Source organism: Peromyscus eremicus, chromosome 4 (genome assembly GCF_949786415.1).
Source record: "Peromyscus eremicus chromosome 4, PerEre_H2_v1, whole genome shotgun sequence".
Classification (NCBI taxonomy): Eukaryota; Metazoa; Chordata; class Mammalia; order Rodentia; family Cricetidae; genus Peromyscus; species Peromyscus eremicus.
The window spans coordinates 9117038-9140809 of record NC_081419.1 but is presented as its reverse complement, the minus strand read 5'-3'; the positions used below and the strand labels follow the sequence as shown (position 1 = coordinate 9140809).

Below are 23772 nucleotides of genomic sequence, written 5' to 3'. Positions count from 1 at the left end.
AGGATAATAGAGAAATGTATAAATAAAACATTTCTACTGAATAAAAACACATGAAAATAAATGTATCTTAAAATCTTAAAGGTAAAGTTTACTTTACATATACATTTATTTACACATATATTTACATATGATTTTATTTACATATAACTAACTAGAGTCAGTTGCAACAGGAATCTTCTTCAGTTCTGAAATGAAAGCTATTCAAAACCTACTGAAAGGTATGAATTTTTAAAAGAAAATACATGTCTGAATGAATGCTGATTTTGAATACGTGGCTTTGGGAGTATGTGCACTCCCTGCTAAATCCTAAACTATTGGGTCACTTAGAGAGTAATGCCAGCATCCTCAGTATGACACATCAGTGCATTACTTCTTCTCTGGGCTGGGCAGATGGGGGGGTTTTCCTTGGCCCTCCTTAGAAGAGGTAGGTTGTTATAGAATGTTTCCAAGACCAAGGATGCTGTCACTCAGGTGTTCTCTACAAGGGATCACCTTGTCGGCCTTGTCTAATTCAGACCCATCCTCAGATGGTGTCAGCATGAAAACAAATCTAGGTAGGTGTCTGTCACTATCAGAAGCAAGTAGACCCTACCAGATACTGTTAAGATGTGAGTCTGCAGTGTCCCCCCAAACACTGAGATGTTAAAGGCTTTGCCAGCTGGAAGCTTCATGCAGCGATTGACTCCTGAGTGCTCTGACTTATCAATGGGTTACTCCACTGATGGGCTCAGTCTGGTGGCCATCTTGGGAGGTAGTGAAGACTTAGGAGGTGGGCTCGGTTTCAGGAAGTAAATCATGGAAACATGTCGCTCCCTGCCTGTCCTCCTCTTTCTTCTGTCTGTCATGAGGTGAAGGTGTTCCAGGGCAGGCTACCCATTGTTATGTGTGCCTCACTATGCCTGGGCCAGAAGCAGTGAGGACAAGTGACCATGGGCTGAGATCCCAGAAACCAGGAGCCCAAATAATTCTTCCTGCCTTTACATTATTTCAGGTATTTGTTCCAGGCACGGTCAACGATACCAGACCGTCAGAGCAAATGGCCTGCTCTAGAGGAGAAAGCCCAAGGCAACAAGACTCTTCCTGTCCAGCACTGAGCCTTTCTTCACAGGACAGGCTCCCACATTTGATTCTTATTTTGTATTAACCAGTTCCTACACAGTACCTCCTGCCTGTGTTCCTGGGCATGAAAGGGTGTTTCAGCTCTGATTTCAGTTGTCTTTGTAGCGATCCCTTTTCCTGATGTTAATGATTAACACAGCCTGATTGATCCCAAAGTTCCATGTTCACGGTCCTTCAACAGAAAGTGGCCCCAAGTAGGTGACACACGTGGTTTTGATGCCGTCTCAAGCCATGGGCTTTTGGGGAATGCTTCTGGTTTTGGTCTTCCTGGAGGGAAGTCGGGGACAGGAACAAATGTAAGTGAAGGAAAGCAAGCATCTCCATTTTATAGTGTGTGTGAGTTGTGGGTGTGATCAGTAGTCATCAGATTGTGTGACTCTGACAGCACCATCTCCTGAGGCACCAAGTGTGTGGGCTCATCTGAGTGAGAAAGTCACGGGAGCACCCAGATCAGTGGGCGGCTAACACACACAGCTCTGTGTTACCACCCACATCGTGTGTGTGTGTGTGTGTGTGTGTGTGTGTGTGTGTGTGTGTGTGAATATATATATACATATACACTTGGTTTTACTTTTTGCTTTGTATTTGGTGTTTAGTTTCTTTGTGTTTCTTATAATTTTGCTACAGTTAAGCCACAGTTACTTGGGGATCAGCTCCTTTTTAAAATTAACTATTTTAATTTTTAAAAAATTTCATACAATATATTTTGATCATATTCTTTCACCTCCCCCAATTCCTTCTAGATCCTCCTACCCAACTTCATGTTCTTTTTCTCACATATAAAAACAAACAAAACAGTATTGGTGTCAGAACTAGGCTCAGAACCTGAGCTCACATGTTTGGTGTCGAGAAATACTCTGAATTCTTTCTGCAGCGCTGCATCGGCCCTTACTGAAAGGCAGCTCCTCACTTTTTCATGAACACCATGGGGTCGATCACTTAATGGATAAACTGTTTGATTCAATAACTATCTGTAGAGCACAGAATAGATGACAGGCAGTGAGGGTGTAGCAGGTGGAAGAGCAGTTCCATGAGAGATTGCATCAGCAAGGATGTGGGGAGGATGTAAGGGTATGTAAGGAGACGTAGGAGTCCAAGGGCAGAAGTGAAGGGTCAAGCCATGCACATACCTGGGTGAAAGCACGCCAGAGTAACGTTCCTGCCTCTCTGCAAGCTTGGGGCCATATCCTCTGCTGCTGGTTAAAGAATATAAAAAGGTGAAATTCTTCACATGGGCACACAATGTTGCAGATACATCAGTGAGGACCAAAATGTGTATGAAGATTTAAGCCAGATTTAAGGGCTTGGACACTGAGTGTGCCATGTCTCAACACTCCATCACAGAGACAATGGGAAGAACCACTAGACGCTGAAATTGAGGCAGCCTTTAATTCCTAAGTTTTTGTCACATTTCAAAATTCTTAGTAAGTTTGGTTCAGAACAGTTGTTGAAAGTTTTAAGTCTGGAAACAGACTTAAGTTCTTAATTCTATAACTGTCTAGCCCCATGGCCCTGCACAAATGAATAGCAGTTTGCTAGTCTCACAATGGGAGCAACAGTAAAACACCCTGTACCAAATGTTGTAGCAATACAGTGAGTGATGTCTACATGTCTGAGAATGTAGTGACGTCTACACAACATGCTGAGAATGCAGTGACATATACATAACATGCTCAGAATGTCACAGTGATGTCTACATAACATGCTGAGAATGCAGTGACATATACATAACATGCTGAGAATGCAGTGACATATACATAACATGCTCAGAATGCACAGTGATGTCTACATAACATGCTGAGAATAGGGTCTGCTCATACAAAAGTCAGTAAATAAATCTTATTACCAATTCTCATTTTCTGTGTCCCTGCTAAGAATACACATCCAATGAGTAGATTTACAAATTTCTCAATTGATCTATAAATGAACCCAAATTACTTGGATAGGAGAAATGCCAGTTTTGGAAAAGGTCTTAATTGTTAACTAACTTTATTGTTACAAAAGACTTGCTGGTTGGTGAAACTCATAAGTTTAAATTAGAATTTAAAGTATAACAATATAACTTAAAGTATTATAATATCAGTAGGTGCCTGCAATAATTCTTAGGTTAGGTGGTGTGTATGTACCCATGTCTGTTGGCAGTGGTGCACACCTTTAATCCCAGCACTTGGGAGACAGAGGCAGGCAGATGTCTGTGAGTTCGAGGCCAGCCTGATCTACAGAGTGAGTTCTAGGACAGCCAGGGCTACACAGAGAAACACTATCTCTAAAAACTGAGAGAGAGAGAGAGAGAGAGAGAGAGAGAGAGAGAGAGAGAGAGAGAGAGACAAGGCCTTTGGGGTTAATGCATAATTCTCTTCTTTGTAGTAGATACCCAGTTCTATTAAAGTTAGATAGTCTTGTGATGTATTATTATTATTGTATTTGTAAGTTTCCACTTAATAAAATAATGAAGAAAACCATGCATTTTAAAATTTGTGTTTCAAAATCAGATCTTGCTGGGCAAGTTGTTGCACACCTTTAATCTCAGTACTTGGGAGGCAGAGGCAGGAGGATCTCTGAGTTAGAGGCCAGCCTGGTCTACTACACAGAGAAGCCTGTCTGGAAAAAAAACCAAAACAACAAAACAACAACAAAAAAACCCCAAACAAACAAGTGTTCTAAAGCTTGCCATCAATTCTGGTTTTGTATAAACTCCATCCAAAGCAAAACTGAAGAATCTATGATTGTAGACTTGTAACCTTGACCCTAATTATAAACATAGAAACTAGAGTACTCTGAGTCTGGCCTCACTCACTTATAAACATGTGGCCTTGAGCAAATTACTTTGGCTCACATGTAACATAAGAATAATAGCTGGGACATCCCTGACTTTCTGTGGGGGTGAATGAGCTCTGTACATTCCTCCCAGAGCCTGGGACTGGAACGACTCAGTCCTGTGATGATTGTCGGACGCCACCATAGCTTAGCTCAAGCTGGACACTAGGTATTCGTCTGGTTCACTGTGTGGGGGATGTATCTCTATCCACCGATGTAACACGTTTCTAAGATCACTTTCTTTCAACTACTTCACTGAGTGTCATTATTTCTTTTTTTTCTTTTTTTTTTTTAACTTTTCCACATTTTTAATCTTTATTATTCTAATTAATTCTTTTTTTTAATTTTTATTTTGCAGTACAATTCAGTTCTGCATATCAGCCACGGATTCCCTTGTTCTCCCCCCTCACCTTCCCCCCAGTCCGTCCCCCATTCCCATCTCCTCCAGGGCAAAGCCTTCCCCGAGGACTGAGATCAACCTGGTAGACTCAGTCCAGGTAGGTCCAGTCCCCTCCTCCCAGGCCGAGCCAAGCGACCCTGCATAAGCCCCAGGTTTCAAACAGCCGACTCATGCAATGAGCACAGGACCCGGTCCCACTGCCTGGATGCCTCCCAAACCATTATTTGTTAAGTAGTCGCCTGCTGGTGTTTTATAGGCATGTTCTTAGCACACCACAGAAAAAGGGGACAAAAGGTTAGTGGTTTTACCTCACTCGGCCATCGGAAGACAGAGCTGCCATTCAGTGACTAGTGCCTGTTGATGTTTTAATTCCCTGGGAGAAATACCCCCACTTCCTGTTCTAGTCAACCTTGGGTTTTGTGTTTTTATTTTTACATTAGCATAGAAAATGTTGACGCCATTATGGCCTTCTTTAGTCCTCTGCAGGTAGAATAGGCCAGAACCCACCATTAATTACCTGTTTAACTGCAAACCAAATTCTATGCTCTGTTTTTCAGGACTTAACTTCAAGTTACTTCTTGGAAACTCTGCTGAATTTGTCATAGATCACAAAAATTAAAGTATAGTAGAAAACATGACTATTAGAAAATACGTCTCCACTGAGATGAACATGAACCGAAGTACAATGTGTCCCCAAAGCTACTGTCCCCAAAGCTACTGTCCCCGTGTCTTTTCCTGTTTCAGCAGATTCATCGTTTCAGCACCAGTGGTCTTCCACGTCGGAGTGTCGGAAAACATCACAGTCCGAGCCCCCGGCCACACTGATGCCTTTGACGCGACCATCTCTGTAAAAAGCTATCCTGATGGAAATGTCTGTTACTCTTCGGGCTCTGTTAATTTATCACCAGAAAACAAATTCCAAAACTCTACAATCTTAACAGTATGTATTTGTCTTTTTAAAATGTATATGCCGAATATTTTTGGTAAAATATATATAGTTTTGAACATTGATAGCAGAAACTGAATCACTTGTATCAGTCTACCATTATATAAATTATTAGATGATTATCATTAACTGATAATCTGAGTTTAACAAAATTCTTTTTTAAAGGATTTATTTTTTTATTTATGGGATGAGCCTGTGTGAGTTTACGTGTGTGTATGTTCAGGTGTCCAAGAAGGCCAGAGGGTGTCAGGTCCCCTGGAACTGGAGGTGGTGAGCTGCCAAAGGGGTGCTGGGAACAGAACTCCTGGACCTCTACAAGAGCAGCAAGTGCCCTACCCACTGAGCAATCTCTTAAGCCCTTGAGTTGAACAATATTCTAAACAGACATTGTGTTTGCTTTTTGAGCAATGCATGTAAATGTTGACATTTTTTATTGGAAAATAAAATTATACCAGTATGAGTTAGAAATAATTTTGTGTTTGTATTTGTATTTGTAATAATGTATAATGAAATTATACATTAAAAACAGCAAGGAAACAAAAACACGCATGCTTTTAACATTTGTCTATGAGAATTATCATTAAAAACAGCAGAGAAACATAAATGTGCATGCTTTTAACATTTGTCCATACTCCAGTAGTCTGTGGTTATACGCACTGTCCCAAACTGATAAAATGGTTGTTTTCATTTATTTTCTTTCAAAATCTATGACTCCCACCCTACTCCCAGAGGAGATGGTGCATGAGGGTGGGGCCAGGGTCTTCTGTTAGACCAGAACTCTACCACTGAGTTACAGCTACAGCTGCAGCTCCAGGGAAATGATTGGTTACCGCAGTGGATAACTGTCACAGATAATCAGCAGAAGAAACAGCAAGCTTAAGTAAATGCCCTTTTCTTGGAAAAGGACTTACAGCCCATCTTACTAAAATTCTGATCACAGAAAACCAGAAAATTGAGAGAACCTCAGCCCTAGTTGAGGGAACCTATTCCTCATGTTGGGTTGCCTGGCCCAGCCTTCATGCAGAGGGAAGAGCTTGGTCCTGCCTCAGCTTCATGGGGTTGATACCCATGGGGGGCCTGCCCCTTTCTCAAGGGAGGAGTGGATGGGGGGGTAGATGGCAGATGGGGAGAGGGAGCAGGAAGAGAGAAGGGAGGAGAAATTTTGGTAGGTATGTAGAATAAATGAAAAAATTTAATAAAAAATACTAAAAGAAGGAGGAGGAGGAGAAGAGGAGGAGGAGGAGGAGAGGAGGAGGAGGAGGAGGAGGAGGAGGAGGAGGAGGAGGAGGAGGAAGAGGCTCTGTGGCTCCATAGAAACAAATGTTTCTCTACAATGAGAAATATACAGGGAAAAGTAAAAATGAAAATGTTACAAAGGACCCAAAGTTAGGATTCTATGGGTTTTCTAATATTTTTAAGTTTTTATTTTGATTTTAAAATCTTTATGTGTGTTTGCGTGTGTGTTTTATGTGCACCATATACATGGCAGGCCCTCAGATGCTAGAAGGACTAGCCAGAGTCCCTGGAAACTGTAGTTACAGGTGAGCTGCATGATTTGGGGGCTGGAAATAAAACCCAGGTCCTACCCAGGTCCTCAAGCACTGAGGCATCACTCCAGTCCCTGTTTTAGTGTTTAGATAGCTAAAAACCATAGATGTAAGATTTCCGCTTAATTCAAGTATATAGATAGATGATAGACAGACAGATAGATAGATGTTTGAAATATGTATATATTTCATGTTGTAAATGATTTTTATGGCATTGTAAGCAACAAAATGTCAATGCTGTGAATCTTTCATATCTTTTATTCTTTGAAAGCAATAGTAATATATACTATTACTCATATTTGAGACACATTGCTTGGAATAAATTCTAACCAGATATAGGAATTGTTTCATTAATGCTCTTAAGAATAAATGCTTTGATCTCTGTAAAAGAAAGTTTCCCAATTATTAGGTTTATGAAAATTTAAAGTTCATTTCCCCAAACTATTACTTTCTCTGGCCACTTTATTATGAGGCATGGTAGCCACTAGCCACATTTGCCTTTAAATTCAAATCAATTAAATGCAACTGATATAATCCTTCAGTTCCTCACTGGCACTAGCCATGTTATAAGTGCTAGAGTAGCCGTGTTTGGACAGCATAGTTACAGGACATGTCCTTCATCACAGGAAACCCCACTGAGCCATGCTTAGACGGTCAACTGAGGAAGCTGAGGAGCATGGAGAAATCAACATTGACACACATAGACTTAATTTTATGTTACACTATAAAATACCATTTTGTGCCAGACAGAAGTGGTGGTACACACCTTTAATCCCAGCACTTGGGAGACAGAGGCAGGCGGATCTCTATGAGTTCGAGGCCAGCCTGGTCTACAGAGTGAGATCCAGGACAGGCACCAAAACTACACAGAGAAAACTTGTCTCGAAAAACCAAATACATACATTTGTCAATTAAATGTTTTGTCACAGTCTTGTCTTTGAGACCACTACCAAACCTTTTTTAAAATTGTATTTTATACTGTTAATGAATCCTCTTTGTAGTCATTTATTTTTTTTTTTGTTTTCAATACATCCCAACTGCAGTGTCCCCTCTCTCCACTCCTCCCATTTCCCCATCACCACCACAACCTCCCTTCTCTCCCAGATCCACTTCTCCTCTGTAGCACTAATCTTAAAAGGTCTTATTAATAAAAACAAGCCCGGGAGCCAGGTATTGGGGTGAATTCCGAAAGCAGAAAAAGCCACAGCTAACCTCACCTCGACAACTTCTCAGCTGATCCTGTTTCCTCAGACTGGAAGCCTCAGAGTCCTCATCCGAATGGATTTAAGCTGCTGCAAAAAGCTTAAAAGCGTCTAGTTCCTGGTCCTCACACCTTATATACCTTTCTGCTTCCTGCCATCACTTTCTGGGATTAAAGGGGTGTGTCACCATGCCTGGCTATTTCCTGTATGGCCTTGAACTCACAGAGATCTGGATGGGTCTCTGCCTCTGGAATGCTAGGATTAAAGGCATGTGCTACCACTGCCCAACCTCTATGTGTTTAATATAGTGGCTGTTCTGTTCTCTGACCTCCAGATAAGTTTATTGGGGTGCACAATATGTCAACCACACTACTCCATCTCTCTTCAGACAAGAGCAGACCTCCCAGGAATATCCACCAAATGTGGCATAGGAAGACTGAGTAAGACTGGATACAAACCCCAGTATCAAGGCTGGGCGAGACACCCCCACACCACTGTCAGGAGTCCCACAAAAACGTCAAGCTAACAACTATGATAGAAGCTGTAGTTTGTTTTTTTTTTTAAGTAGAGAAAGAACTCAAAGACATCTTTAATGCATCTCAGTGCAGAAAATCTATAGATTTTTACTGTTTTCAAATTTTTATAATAATCCCATAGCAGTTGATTTCAGTGATGAACTTTACTGAAATATAGGGTTTTCAAACCCTATATTTCCACAAATACCCTTTCCTTTGATTATCTACATTAATATATTAAATCCCCATATCATCGAATATAAAGGTGATGATTGTGATCACACTCACAAACTGAAATGCATGTATCTATACTGTGTGCACAGAAGCATGTGGTGTAATGTCAAGTGTCCAAGCCATTGGCCAGGATTATGTACGGAGAGAATGGAGAACACAATTCATCCAGAAGCCAATAAAGTAAAGGTTTCAAAGAAATTTCTATAACAGTAGTTCTCTTAAATATGTCTGAAATTTAGGAAACATGGCACCAAAAAGATTTTCAACTGCTTAATGATAAAATTGTAATATGATATGAGACTATGAAGGGATTTTGGCAAAACTAATTTATTATTTTTGTTCCTGTAGTGGTTTTAGTTAATTTGTTGGTTGATTATGTTTATGAGACAGATTCTCACCATGTAGTCCTGGATAGACTTGAAAACAAGATCCTTCTGCCTCACTTCTGAAGTGCTATACTGTACTATTATCGTTATTATTATTATTATTAATTGTTGTTTCAAGACAAGGCTTGGAAAGGAACAACCTAGAGATGGTGAGGGTGTTGCCACCTGTTTAGACAGAGAGTCATTGCCAGGACCATTGATTTAAGTCCAACAAGACAATCTGGTATATGAGACGGTAATCTCTGCCTCTAAGAATATTCTAATAGCTTTGTCTGACCTGGAACTACCTATATAGACCAGGATGGCCTTGAACTCACAGAGACTGCCTTCCTCTGACTCCCAAATGCTTGCGTTAAAGGCATGCACCACTACAACTGGCTCATTATCATATTTTAAAATTCTATGTGTATGGGATTTTGCCTGCTTGTATGTTTGGGTACCATTGTGGGCAATAACCACAGAGAACAGATGAGGGTGTAGGATCGCTGGAACTGGAGTCAGGGAAGGTGTGAGCTGCCAGGTGGGTGCTGGGAACTGAATCTTTGTCCTCTGGAAGATCTACCAATGTTCTTAACTACAGAGCTGTCTCTCCAGTCTAGTGTACCTTTTAAAATGTTGCAATACACAAGCTCAATTTTGGTCTTAATGAGGTTACAGTATTTTTTTCTTTTCAAGGTCAGCATGCTTTCCGACTTTACAATCTCACTTTCCTATCATGGTGTTTGTTTCTTGTTTTACAGATTCAGGCCCAACAGTTGTCTGAAGGACAAAGCTCATTTTCATTTGTGTATTTGGAAGTTGTGTCAAAGCATTTTTCAAAATCAGAAAAAAAGCCAATCATCTATGACAAGGGCTCTCTCTTCATTCACACTGACAAGCCTGTGTACACTCCACAGCAGCCCGGTAGAGTATCTGAGTCTTCTTTCAGGGGAGAATTGACATAAATATGTGGAACTTTTAACATCTGAAATTGAGTGGAGACCTGTTTCTACTTTATTCAAGAGAAACCCAAATCCTAACGACTTTTATACTCTCAAATAGCATTATCATTTTTAATTTATAAAGCAAGTGCTAAATAAATAACATAACCAATGATTACTTTATCTTCCCTGCTAGAGAATACTCATCAAAAGTACAGAAGATATAATTGCAAATATGATTTTGGCACTGAGAAATTATTTATCTTAAAATATTGTTTGTAGAACATTCTTGGATTCAGTAGCTAGTCCTCAAGTTGGAAAAAGAAATCCAAATGAAGAGGATTAGATGTCTGTCAGAGTTAAAGTACATCACAGGGTTGCATAGATGCTGACTGTCTAAGGTCGGCCACCTAAGAAAGTGTCTGTTAAGCATAGTTTCTTTTTTTTTTTTTTAAAGATTTGTTTATTTTTATGCTATGTGCATTGGTCTTTTGCCTGCATATATGTCTGTGTGAGGGTGTCAGATCCCCTGGAACTGGAGTTACAGACATTTGTTAACTGCCATGTGGGTGCTGGGAATTGAACCCAGGTCGTCTGGAAGAACAGCCAGTGCTCTTAACCACTGAGCCATCTCTCCAGGCTAAGCATGGTTTCAAACTTACACTTTTACTGTTGAGGGAGTGGCAGGAAAGACTGTGATTGAGGAAAGACATAGAAAAATGTCAACATTGCTTGTAAAACCTTATGTCTTCACCCGACACTTGCCATCTCTGTTCAATTAGAGATGGATTATGCAAGATGTGCATGTGTTGGGAGGAAGCTGGGATGTTTTATTTATGGCACTTAGGGGGAAGGGCCAGCAGAGGCAGGCAGAACTGTTTTGTTTTTTAACCTTGTGCACAGTAGAGACCTTCTAGTTTTGGTGGACCCTGGTGATGTCCATAGTGAGGTGCAACAGGGCCATGATAATCTTAACATTCAGCAAGAGCACTTGTTCCATTGGCTTGGAAAGGAAAGACCTGGTGAGGATGTTGCCACCAGCTTAGACAGAGTCATTGCCAGAAATGTTGATCTGACTCCAACAAGACGATGTGGTATACAAGATGGTAACCTCTGCCCATAAGAACATTCTAAAGTTCTTTATTCTATTGATGTAATTAATGTAAAGATACTTGAAGGATTATTAGCGAAAGCATCTTTGAATAAAGACTTCAGTCTCCAAGGTTCTAGGATAAAGGACCTTAGACTATTGTCCGGAGTCCTTCAGTTTTATGCAGCCTGTCTCCAACCCTCTTCCTCAGCCCCCTTATCTACCATGCCCTCTCACTGTGGACTCATCATACTGACCTCAGTTCAGTTGCTCTTCCTGCCGTTCTCATCCACATGGAGGTGGGTACAGTGTGCTGTTACCTATGCATAGTACAGTTTTAACCTCTCCTTTCCTCAGTAACTGCTGCTGGTGCTGTTTACATGAATCCCTCACAGGACCCTGCCATTACAGCTTGTCCTGCCATCCCACTCACATTTCCACACACTCTCTCTCTGTCTCCACTCCCTCTGCCAATGCTAGGGATAAAACCCCGGGGCCTCCTGCATCCTGGGCAAGTGCTCCATCACTGAGACACATCCTCAACCTCTCTTTTGTACTCTCAAAAGCCAAAGGAGTGTGCTTTGCAGCACCCTGTGCTCCTGGAAATTTACATAACTGTACTTCTCCTCTCCTACAGAACATTAGAAGACATCCACATCTGACCTATTTCACAACTCTTATTTCATTGTCTAGCACAAAGAAAGCATTTCAATTAAGTCATGGCTTCAATATACAGATTTTATTGATCTTGCCTCTGATACACTAAGATTAATATTCTAAGTTAACTAAAAATTAGGTTAAAAACTATGCAAATAATAATCACTGAAATGTAAACATTTGTTACTTCTGTGCTGAGTCATGTGGAGACTGCTTTTTCATGTCTGTGGGTGTCACTGTAAGGCAACACTAATTTTTCTGTTCACTAATGGGGTTTAACGGCCAAGCTAACTCTAGAACAGGGAAGGAAAAGCATCAAGACAAGACTGCAGCTTTGAACTTCAGAACTTGTGATCTTAGTTTTTGCCACATGCTGCTAACAGTTCCTTCTTGACAACTGGACAGGGAAGGCAGGTTTGTCCATAGACCAAATGGAGCCATGAGGTGGATGAGCATGGAAGGAAGGAGAGCACAGAATGTGGGCGACTTGCTGACCATATTGGATTTACCTTGTTACCTTGGTAAAACAGGTTCTAACAGACTTCTTTGTAGCGCTTACACAGCACTGGCCAAGAGTCAAAATGGTGTCGGGCTTACAGCACTATCCTAATTTTCGTGTGTAGACCAAGACTTGGCTGTGAAAGGAAGAAAATGTGTCACTGTGTCCCTGCTGCGTAAGTTCTGCCAGTATGTTCAGTTAAGAAGCAGACAGTGCAGCTCAGGCAACCACAGTTCTGAGACATCCTCACACACATCCTGCTCCTCTGCATCTTCCAATCTTCCCACTGTCTGTTCATACTGTGCCCTGATCTTAGGAGTGGGGTTGTGTTTTAGTTGTACCATTCCGTGCTGGGCACCCCATGGTCACGTACTCTCTGTATTTTGAGTTGTTGTGAATCTCTGGAGTCGACATACCAACCCAGATGGAGGGAATCATACCCAGATGAAGAGCTATAGGCGGTGGTTGCTGAGAGAGGGGAGTTGGTTTTATGCAGCGATGAGCCCCCACAGCTGATCCAGTCCCGAGTAGTCAACCTGAACACACGCACATAGGAGCAACACTAAATGAATGTGTGCATATGTGTGCGTGTGTGTGAACATAACAATAATAGGGATGCAATTATAGTACTTATGCATGTAATTCTAAAAAAAAAAAAGTTAAGTTAAAAAGTACTGAAACAGCCGGGCGGTGGTGGCGCACGCCTTTAATCCCAGCACTCGGGAGGCAGAGCCAGGCGGATCTCTGTGAGTTCGAGGCCAGCCTGGGCTACCAAGTGAGTTCCAGGAAAGACGCAAAGCTACACAGAGAGACCCTGTCTCGAAAAACCAAAAAAAAAAAAAAAAAAAAAAAAAAGTACTGAAACAAAGACAAGGAAGATATTTTAAGGGATCAAATTCAAACTTGTAGAGATTAAAATCTACAATGGCAGAGATGAAATTACATCAAATGTTCCACTAATTTTTTTTTTCCATGAATCTTTTTTTTTTTTTTGAGATGGGGTTTCTCTGTGTAGCCCTGGCTGTCCTGGAACTCACTCTGTAGCCCAGGATGGCCTTGAACTCACAGAGATCCTCCTGCCTCTGCCTCCCGAGTGCTGGGATTAAATGCATTTGCCACCACCACCCGGCTCTGTGTACCTATTTTTAAAGTGAATAAAAATAAGTAAGAAAATAAAAAATAAATCGGCTTTGATAATACATACAAAATTTAAGAAGTAGAAGGTCTTGTAGGGCATGGTGGTGCATGTCTATAATCCCAGAACTAGGAGGCTGATTGGGAGGGTTGTGAGTCACAGGCTAACCTGGGCTACTTAGCAAGAAAGCAAAGTGATGTAATTCTGTGACAGAGTGCTTGCCTAGGATGTTCAAGGACCAGCAGTTCTGGGATGTTGCCTCTATTCTTTTTTTTTTTTTTTTTTTTTTGGTTTTTTGAGACAGGGTTTCTCTGTGTAGTTTTGGTGCCTGTCCTGGAACTCACTCTGTAGACCAGGCTGGCCTCGAACTCACAGAGATCCACCTGGCTCTGCCTCCTGAGTGCTGAGATTAAAGGCGTGCACCACCACAGCCCGGCTGCCACTGTGCCTTTATTGAGGAGAGAACAATCACAGGGCCTGGTGAAACAAATGTAACAAAATCTCCTGACCACAGTGACTTCGCTGGAAGAGCTAATTTGGAGCCTTGCTAGTTTTCTTAAGTGGGAGAGGGTATGTTATCCGAACAAAACACCAATTTGCCGTTCAGCTCTTCAGTCCTAATGTAAGGCAGTATTGTAAGCTTTCATATAACCTACAGTAGATCTCACTCTTGATATTATGAAATTCCTGACGAATGATGGCTAATTACAGAAATAACTAATTTTATGCATACACATGTTCCCAGCAGTTGTACATAAGTATTTTCATAAAGTGAACTATCTTGTTCACTAGAAGTAACTCATGAGTATTTGCTTTAAAATGAAAGAATCATTGGTAATATATATGTTTATCAACAACTTTCTTTTAAATATGTGTTTTTATCTATGGGTTATATATGATTTTTAATAAGACTTATCTCATTGAAGATGTTTTTAAAATGTGTTATTTTATTAATCTTTGAGAATGTCATCCAATATATTTTAAATCATTTTCACCCTGAAGATGTTTGTTTCAATAATTCGCATAGCCCTTGTTTAACAAGGTTGTTGACGCTATCGCTTATTCCTGCAGTAAAGGTTGACGTCTATTCGCTGGATGAAGAGTTAGAGCCAGTCACAAAGGAAACTGTCTTAACTCTCATAGTAAGTATTCACTTGGTATTCACTTGGTATTCACATGGTATTCACATGAAACTTCCCTCACAGACACATAGACTGAGCAGGGTTGTTCTCACGGGAGAACGCTTTCTTGAAGGGAGAACAGGAACCCATTCTTCATAAGTGCTTGCTTGCCGTTCTGCTTTCCCACGCAGAGTTGAAGCAGGGCAGCTCCCCTCTCCACACAGTGTCTTCTTCTTGCAACCCTAGCCTCCGGAACTGTGGGCCAAGCCAAACCTCTGTTCTTTAAGAAATTACCTGGTCCCAGATATTCTTTTATAACAACGAAAGGGCAACTAAGACGGGCAGTTTCTCTTGTTTCCCTAAAGGACCCTGAAGGATCAGAAGTTAACACAGTACAAGGAAGTAATCGAACTGGAATCGTCTCTTTTCCTGACTTCAAGATTCCTTCTAATCCTAAGTATGTGAAAATGTTTGTTAATAAGTTATTTTCTGACAAACACACCTGGAACTTGTGGTTGTGAGGCAGAGAAGTAGTTAAGAGGAGCCACCTACTGCCGGCAAAAACAGCACACATGTGGCTATCTATGTGTATCTAAAGGATACCAGAAGTCAGGCCCACTTCTCAGCCAAACAGAAATGAATCCCAGATACCAGAGCATTGCCTGACATGCCAGGAGTCTCGGATTTCCAGGACACTCTCTTTCTGAGGAGAGAGGATCACTTCCATCTAGGAATACCAGCCAGCTTCAGCAAATGGCAAAACCCTGTTTCAATAAATGAAAACACAGAGAGAGAGAGAGAGAGAGAGAGAGAGAGAGAGAGAGAGAGAGAGAGACAGAGACAGAGACAGAGACAGACAGAGACAGACAGAGAGAAGAGACAGAGACACACAGAGAAAGTTCCCAAAATTTCTCACCCATTCTTTTTATATAGAAAACAATATATTTAGAAGAGAAAAAAATCTTTAAGTAGTCCTTTTTGCTTTTCCAACCTAACAGAGTGTCCATTTAAGGGGAGCAAGGGAAGAGCACTTATGCCTAGCAGGTGCAGAGATTTGGGTTTAATCAAAACCTGTGCATGCGTGTGTGTGTGTGTGTGTGTGTGTGTGTGTGTGTGTGTGTGTGTGTGTGTGTGTAGGAAATTTTGTTCTGTTTGGCCTCATGTGCAAGGATTTAAGACCATGTTCATACAGAAGTTGATGAAATATATATTTAATGAGCACCCCTGGTGTGTGTAAATCTCAGCAAGACAGCAAGCTGCCAAATAGAAACCAAGCGTCCACAATCCCTGCTCTCAAGGAACACAGAGCAGGATGCCTAAGACAAGGGAAGCGATAAATAGCTACCACATAAATTTAAAGAATAACTACTTTATAGTTTTCTCCTCTGTCCTCTCTAGGGGAGTTTGTATTTAGCTCATTTTGAAAACATTTTTTCCCTAAAAATGTAGGCTGAAGTTGGGAGGTTGAAATAACCTGGATGATGTAAAGTTATATAATTTCTTAAAATGCCGTAGGTTTCCTAGTGCAGAATTGACTTTGTTATATTGTTATGATTCTTATTTCCCAGACTTGACCTCATGTCAGCTGTCCCATGGGTTATTGGGGTCCACCATGACCACACTCTCCCGTCTGAGGAGCATGTCAGCTGTCCCATGGGTTATTGGGATCCACCATGACCACACTCTCCCGTCTGAGGAGCATGGCAGCTGTTCTCCTCTTTGCACAGAACACATTCTCCTTTATAGCTCTCTTCTTTGGGACATGGGAAAATGATACTTTGCACAAAAAAACATCTCTGGATACAATGTAATGTCCACTTTACTCTCTACTTCCATGTCCTGTGTATTTTTTTTATCTCCATGTCTCCATTCATTATTTATTCATTTACACCCCACCCATACTAGACTCTCAACTCCTTAAGGGCAAAGCCCTTGTCTATAGTGTTCATCTTATCTCAGCAATTCAACATCATAGGTACTTTGTCAAGTACTTGTGGAACTGCTGATAATAGTCGTGATAAGCATGATCGTCACCTCCATTGATCACATCACTTATCTGCATGGTAGGTATTATTTTTCTTATTTCCCAAATGAGATGCAGTAACTTGCCTGACTCCAACCTGCTAGGGAAAATGTGTGAAAGTCTGAATTAGCGTGGACTCCTCACTGTAAAGTCTACGGTTCTTCTGTCTTGTTCATCTTTCTATCTCAGTGTAGTCCTCACTAATTTTCTTTGCGTGTTTGTTTTTTGGTTTTTTGTTTTTGAAGACAGGGTTTCTCTGTGTAGCTCTGGCTGTTCTAGAACTTACTCTGTAGACCAGGCTGGCCTTGACCTCAGAGATGCGCCTGCCTCTGCCTCCTGAGTGCTGGGACTAAAGGGTGAGCCACCACCGCCCGGCCTCACTAAATATTTTTGGATGAAGGTTGTTGAACAGGTTATTTTACTCTTTAAACAACCATGCTTTGTTCTCTAATACAATTTTGCTCATATGAGGTATGAATTTCATCACTAGCATGCCATCTTTCCAAAGACATTATTGTCAATTTTTACTATATTGTGACTTCAACTTATATATTCCTGGATAAGTAAATTCTGAAATTGTCATCAGTTCTCCAAACAAAATTACTATATTAAAGTAAAATATGTAGGAAAAGAATATAATATGAAAAACTAATTGTTAAACATTTTCTTTTATTTTCTAAATGTTCAGTTATGTCTTTATTGTTCAAAAATCTTTCCTCCAAACTTTAACTTAGGGTGTGTGTGTGTGTGTGTGTGTGTGTGTGTGTGTGTGTGTGTGTACACTCATATACATATATTCTTTCCTTCTCAAGATAGAAATGATTAGATTTCCTCTTGATAAATTAAAACTATTTGGTACCATCTATGATTTCAAACATCTGGCTTCCACAGATACGGCAGATGGATGATTAAGGCTAAATATAGAGAAGATGCTTCAACAAATGGAACTACATTTATTGACATTAAAGAACACGGTAATCTTCGATCTAAAACTTATTTATAAAAAGTTAGGTCTTTTCCAGTAATTCTTCTCAGTAATGTAGCTGAGGCAAACTAGTTCCAGGTGGGGATGAGGGCCAGGGTTATGGGAAGTCCTGGTTGGGCATAGGGCTGGGGAGTCAGTGCTTATTGGAGGTTGTTAGAGGGCCACAATGATGTAGAAGAGAATACTGTCATGGGACTGTTTTAGAAAGATTTAATGCCTTCCCCACCCCCTTCTCTCTCACACAGATAAAGTTTACAAAATAGCTCTCATGCCAATAAGTGATCTGCAACACAAAGAAAATCAAGGTACTCTAACAATTAGGTGGCTGTTTGGGTGTCTGGGGTCAGCTTGCCTGTTAGTCCTGAGGAAGGCAGCCAGCCTTTGTAGGTTCATGTTCTTCCTAAGAGAAGTGGTAGAGTTCCCCAGGGAACCTGGATCATGGAGGATCTTTCTAGGCTTATAATTTTAGGAAAAATAAAGAGTTACTGACAAGTCAAGTAGTTAAGTCAATAAATGATGAACTCTAAGCTGACCAGAGTGTAATGGGTGATGGTATTGCAGGAACAAGACCTATTTAAGTGATATAACAGCAGTATGACACTGAACACTCTTCCCCCATTCCATTCTCTCCCTCACAGATGAAGTACAAGGTGTGATTCTCCAGCCAGCAAAATACCTGGAACAAAAAATAAATGAGCAAGGTACTCCACAAGCTGTAAACCACTGCGATTATAGTGGTCAAAGACCAAAGAGCATAAGACACGGGGTTTCCCTAGTTAAAATACAGCAGCTGGGGAAAGTGATGCATGTGGAGATTTAGTTCATCCTTCAAAATTGTTCCATCAGGTAAAGTCAGGGTATTCTTGGCCATATCCTTAACCCGAGGAAAACAGTTCTTTATTGTTTTCATGCCTAAAACTATCTAAAATATTTGTTTTCCCCAAATGCATCTGGTGAGGGAGTCCTATGATGGTAGAGAAAATAACCCTTGAGATTCCTAAGCCTAAGGTGTTATGGCTGTTGGAGATAAGGACACATATATCTACATCATTTCAGTTTCTACATACAAACACCCAGTGCTAAAGAAGTGTTGCTATGACGGAGCCATGTATAATTACCATGAAACCTGTGAGCAACGAGCTGCCCGTGTGAAAATAGGCCCACGCTGCATCAGTGCCTTCACCCACTGCTGCACCATGGCAGACAAGATCAGAAATGACGACTCCTTTAAACGTATCACCTTGGCGATCCCCCAAGGTAAGTATGGAACCTTGCCAAATCTGGGTAAGTTTGTGCAAATTAAGTTCCTTAAGAAAAACAGTTTTCAAGTCCTAGTTATGATTAAGAGTTGAAAGGAAGATGACTTATAATGCCCAGAGGAAACGCCCATAGTGGTTTTGGGGAGTAGAAACACTGTAGTACAGGGCAGAGAGCACTAGTCCTCCATTCTGCAGACACAAAGAGTGTTCATCCCAAGTCTCACACAAGAACCTGAGATTAAATATCTCTAGTCACCCTCTGGATGACAAAATGTGATGAATCTGTCACATTACAGTCACCAAACGTTGAAATCTTATTTCAGCATTAGCATTATTAGATGTTTCAGGATTAAAGAACTTTCTTAATGTTTTCAAAACTTTAAGGACTCTCATTTATATATTGTCTTTAAGAAAACAAACAAGCAGAAAGATGCCTTCTGATTTTACTCTGATTGTTTTTCTTTTTAAATTATTTCCTTTATTTGGGAGATTATGATATAATCACATCTTTTCCCCCTTTCCTTTGCTCCCTCCAAAACTGTCCATATACCCCTCCTTGCTCTCTTTCAAATTCATGCCCTCTTTTCTCATCATTCATTATTACACTTACATGTGTATATATGTCTACACATGTGGACAGAAATGTTGGGTGTCTTCCTCAATTATTCCCCACTTCATTTTTTTGAGACAGGGTCTCTCACTGAACCTGGAGCTCCCTGATTTTGCTAGGTCACCTGGATGGCGGCCTCCAGGGATCTTTGTGTCCCTGCCTCTCCAGTGCTGGGACTGCAGATGTGCACTGCTGTGCCCCACATTTGCATAGGTGTTAGGAATCCAAACACAGGTCTTATGCTTGTGCACCAAACCCTTTTCCACTGAGTGTCTCCACCTACTAGTTTCTCTAACTTAAAGAAGGCTTGTAAAAGAGAGAGAATTTATGGGTTGTTTATGGTCATAAAAGGCAAGTTTAGGCCCATAGACTTCTATTCTGTGACTAATGTTCTTTAAAGTATGTGGGAGACCCGCTCCCACTTTTACCCCATGGTACTCTTGATGAGGGAGAAGTGAGAAATTTTTATATAGAAGGATGAAGGGAGAGAAACAGAAACACAGGATAGCTCTGGGAGGACCTGGGTCAATACCCAACAGCCCCTTCTGTCTCTTCTAAAGGAATTTTTAAAGGAATGCTGAGGGGTGGAGCAAAAGACCTCCCCCTAGCACAGCCAAGTACAGACACTTCCAAACACCTGGTAACCACACATGTGGTCAAGCAATCCTCTAATGAAGTAGTACTGGGTAAAGCAAGCTCAGATCTCACTAGGAACCTTTGTGGGCCTCCACAATTCCCCTTCTTGATATAATAAAGGTCCCTCAGGTCCCTCAGATAGACTGTGCCTGCCTAAAGTCGTTCTCCTTGATTGATCTTCCTTACCAGTCGTGGAGATATACTTTCCATCACGCATACTCTGGTTTAGGTTGGAAGCTATTAACAAGAAAGTTGCCTGTCTTTGACTACCAGCCTCTGACAGGAGAGGGTGCTAAGCTTAACTCAGCTTTGGCCCAGGTCCCTACTATGAGCTTTGAAACATCCACAGCCTTCTCCATAGCTACCACACCTCCCAGTAAAGGAGTAGAGGATGATAAAGATGGAATATCCTTTTTGGAATGAATCTAAGGTGATTACAGCAGTCTCAGCTGCACCAAGCCCTTTCCCTGGATCAAAACTCGCTCCTAACAGATGTTCAATAAAAATTTCAAGAGATTATTTTGAGTTCCAGGAGAAAACAGTCATTTCAAATCACTTCAAAGTGTCTACTCAAGTAAACAAAACCCATGCTAATTATAAAGACATTTTTACAAACTAACTCAATTGGTGAGAGTCGTATTCCTTTGTGGGAGACCTACTCCTTTCTAAGCAGAAATGGAAGGAGTGGAAACTTCTGAGAAGACAAAAAAGCTCTCTTAATTATAACACCTTCATTAATTATATTTAGGGCTATCATAAAAAGTGTTCAAATATATCTGGAGATAAAATATATTCCTTTAAAAATTAATGTTACCCAATTTGTCTAGACAAATATTAATGGAGTAATAAAAACAATTCTAGTATGAACTTACATTTAAAATTTACATGTTTTACAGACCTACATTCAACATTTACACTTTACACAAACCTACATTCAACATTTACACCCTTCACAAACCCATTTTCAACATATACTTATTTATATTTTTTTTTACAAACTCACATTCAAAAGGAAACTCTATAGAACTATTTTAAGGCAGAGCCAGGCGGATCTCTGTGAGTTCGAGGCCAGCCTGGGCTACCGAGTGAGTTCCAGGAAAGGCACAAAGCTACACAGAGAAACCCTGTCTCGAAAAACCAAAAAAAAAAAAAAAAAAAAAAACTATATTCAAAAGGAAACTCTATAGGGCTATTTTACAGACTTTAGCACATATCTAGATTAGATTTCTTAGAACTATTTACCAAACTTATATTCAAGAGGAAACTCTATTAGCAAACATCGAGAGTCTCTTAAAAGAACTAACTTATATTCAAAAGCAAATTCTATTAGCAAACAACCAAAAGAGGTTTCTTAATTGAACTATTAACAAGACAAAGTATGCAAATCATTTCTAAAGTTCAGAGTCTATAGTCAGCTTTGATATCATTCTGCAAGTTTTCTTGAGAGTTTGAAGTCAGAGCCTAATTCATCAGTGGCTCTTAAACTTAACTGAGGGTAAAATGGTTAATATTTCCACTTCTTAATTTTTGAAAGCTGCTTTTTAAGATTACAATGAGTTCTTTTAATGATGCCAATGTTTTCCTCTTGTATCTTAAGCACAACTCAATCCTGTAAGTTTTTTTTTTCACCCAAAGGAATTTCCCAATGTAAGGACCATTTTCTCTTGTTTTCTAAAAGATTTCAAAGTAGCTTGTAGACAAACAGTATTAGCTTTTTAATTATTTCCTTAGAAGCAAGCTGTTCACCTTTTCTTAGTTCTCAGGAGATAAAACTAAGCTTTCTAACATTGCTTTGAAGGGAAACCACATTTTGAGCTGAAAAAATAAAGTTTTTGTGCAGTATCACCATTTTGAGCAGAAAAACATTTCCTAGACTGCCTTTCTCTATAGTGTCATGCTAGTACTACATTTCCCAAGCTGCTTTTCAAACTATATTTCCCAGGTTGCCTTTCTGGGTCCACCACAATCCCGTTTCATATACACAGTTTGTTTTGTTCTTTTGCTTTTACTACGGGAGGTTTTTCAGTCAAGATTTTGCTTTTACTATGGGAGATTTCTGTTCTCCCTGAGCTGGCATTGATAGGTCTATTTGCTTCGCCTGGCACTTTTCCTGGAGCAGGCTGTGTCCGTCCACCTGCGCTCATCCAGATAGGCACTTTGATGCCAGAAACAAAAACCCCTAGGGGCTTGCTCCCCTGCTTTTCTGGGTCAGTGAAAGAAAATGAAAGCACTTGGGCTAAACACTTTTTCAGAAAGATCTTTTCCCTGACAGAAAAGAGAGCTTTTTCAGAGGAATTTTTTTTCAGCTTTGGATGCTTCGTAGCCCCACCTGCTGACTCAGGGCTTGCAGTCAGGAGGGGAACTGTTGTCGTGCCTGCCAGCTTTGTTTGTATGGCCAAATTTACCCTGATTTTTTATGCTAGCAGTTTTCCCCATGTCTTACACCTCCTCTGCCTCAGCCCCATGCTCAAGGAAGCTGTTGACAACTGCAGGAACCCTAAGATCCCCAGAACGGACTCAAACTCGGAGGTGCTTACTCCCGGTCCTTTGTTAGTTGCTTCCCGATTGCTAGTTGGAACCGGAGATACAATGCTAACAGTAAGGATTAGCAATGCTTCAGGGGATTTTTTTCTATACTAGCGCAGTTACAAGCGATTCTCCTATTCTGATAGATGTTTCTTCCAGGTGAATTTAATTTTTGGCCTCTACAGGAAGAGAAAAAAAAATCTGAGAAGGAAAGGTCTGAAAAGCTTTTAGTTTTTTTGAGAGAGATTACTAAGATTTTCCTAAGGCCTCTGTTCTCCTTGGCTTCATGGCCAAATGAAAAGTAATTTTTATTGTACTGTGTTGTAATGGTGTTTGCCAGCAGAGCGGGAAGTTTTGTTTCACTCACATCCACCTAAGGAAAAATCCGCCCCTGATTCTCACAGCTTGATTCTAAGCTGTCTCCAGGCCAAAAGCTTCCATAGGAATCTTTCTCTGACCATTTTTTCTCATCTCTGTATCTGCCTCCATCAGTCACTGGACAAAGGCTCTATGATGACAGCTAGGTGATTTGCTATGCTGGTCACCAGAGTAGACCGGTCCAGGCACCCTCTGGACCACTGCCAGCAGACCAAGGTGGGGTCAACCTTGTGGATTCCTGAGAGCCTCCCCAGCACCTGCCTCTTCCTATTCCCATGATGTCCTCATCCATTACGGTATCTCCCTCCCTGCCCTCCCACTCTGTCCCTGTTTCAGCTTGACCCTCCCATTTCCCTATGTTCTGATCCCCCACTCCTCATCCTCTGCCATCCCCCACACCCAGTCCACTCATGTAGATCTCATCCACTTCTTCACAGGATCATCCATGTGTCCCTCCTAGGGTCTTTCCCTGTTAGCTAGCCTCTCTGGAGTTGTGGGTTGCAGTCTGGCCATCCCTTCCCTCACATTTAGTATCCACTTATGAGTGAGTACATACTATGTTTGTCCTTCTGAGTCTGGGTTACCTCACTCAAGATGATATTTTGTAGTTCCATCCATTTGCCTGCAAATTTCATGATATCATTGTTTTTTACTGCTGAGTAGTACTCCATTGTGTATATGTGCCATATTTTCTTTATCCATTCTTCAGTTGAGGGGCATCTAGGTTGTTTCCAGGTTCTTGCTATTACGAATAATGCTGATATGAA

At 40.8% G+C, this 23772-nt stretch overlaps 1 protein-coding gene across 2 annotated transcripts; it reads left to right on the top strand.

Annotated features, from left to right (window-relative positions):
• Nucleotides 1-1284: 1284 nt before the first annotated feature.
• On the top strand, nt 1285-10110 carry LOC131907979 (complement C5-like). Of its 2 annotated transcripts, none has more exons than XM_059259054.1 (3): nt 1285-1415; nt 5084-5276; nt 9907-10110. In XM_059259054.1, exons 1-3 carry the CDS (start codon nt 1336-1338, stop codon nt 10108-10110), a joined length of 477 nt encoding a protein of 158 aa, XP_059115037.1. In that variant the 5' UTR covers nt 1285-1335. The 2 variants fall into 2 exon arrangements, with proteins under 2 accessions (XP_059115037.1, XP_059115036.1); XM_059259053.1 differs by having other exon boundaries at nt 5081-5276.
• Nucleotides 10111-23772: the final 13662 nt, after the last annotated feature.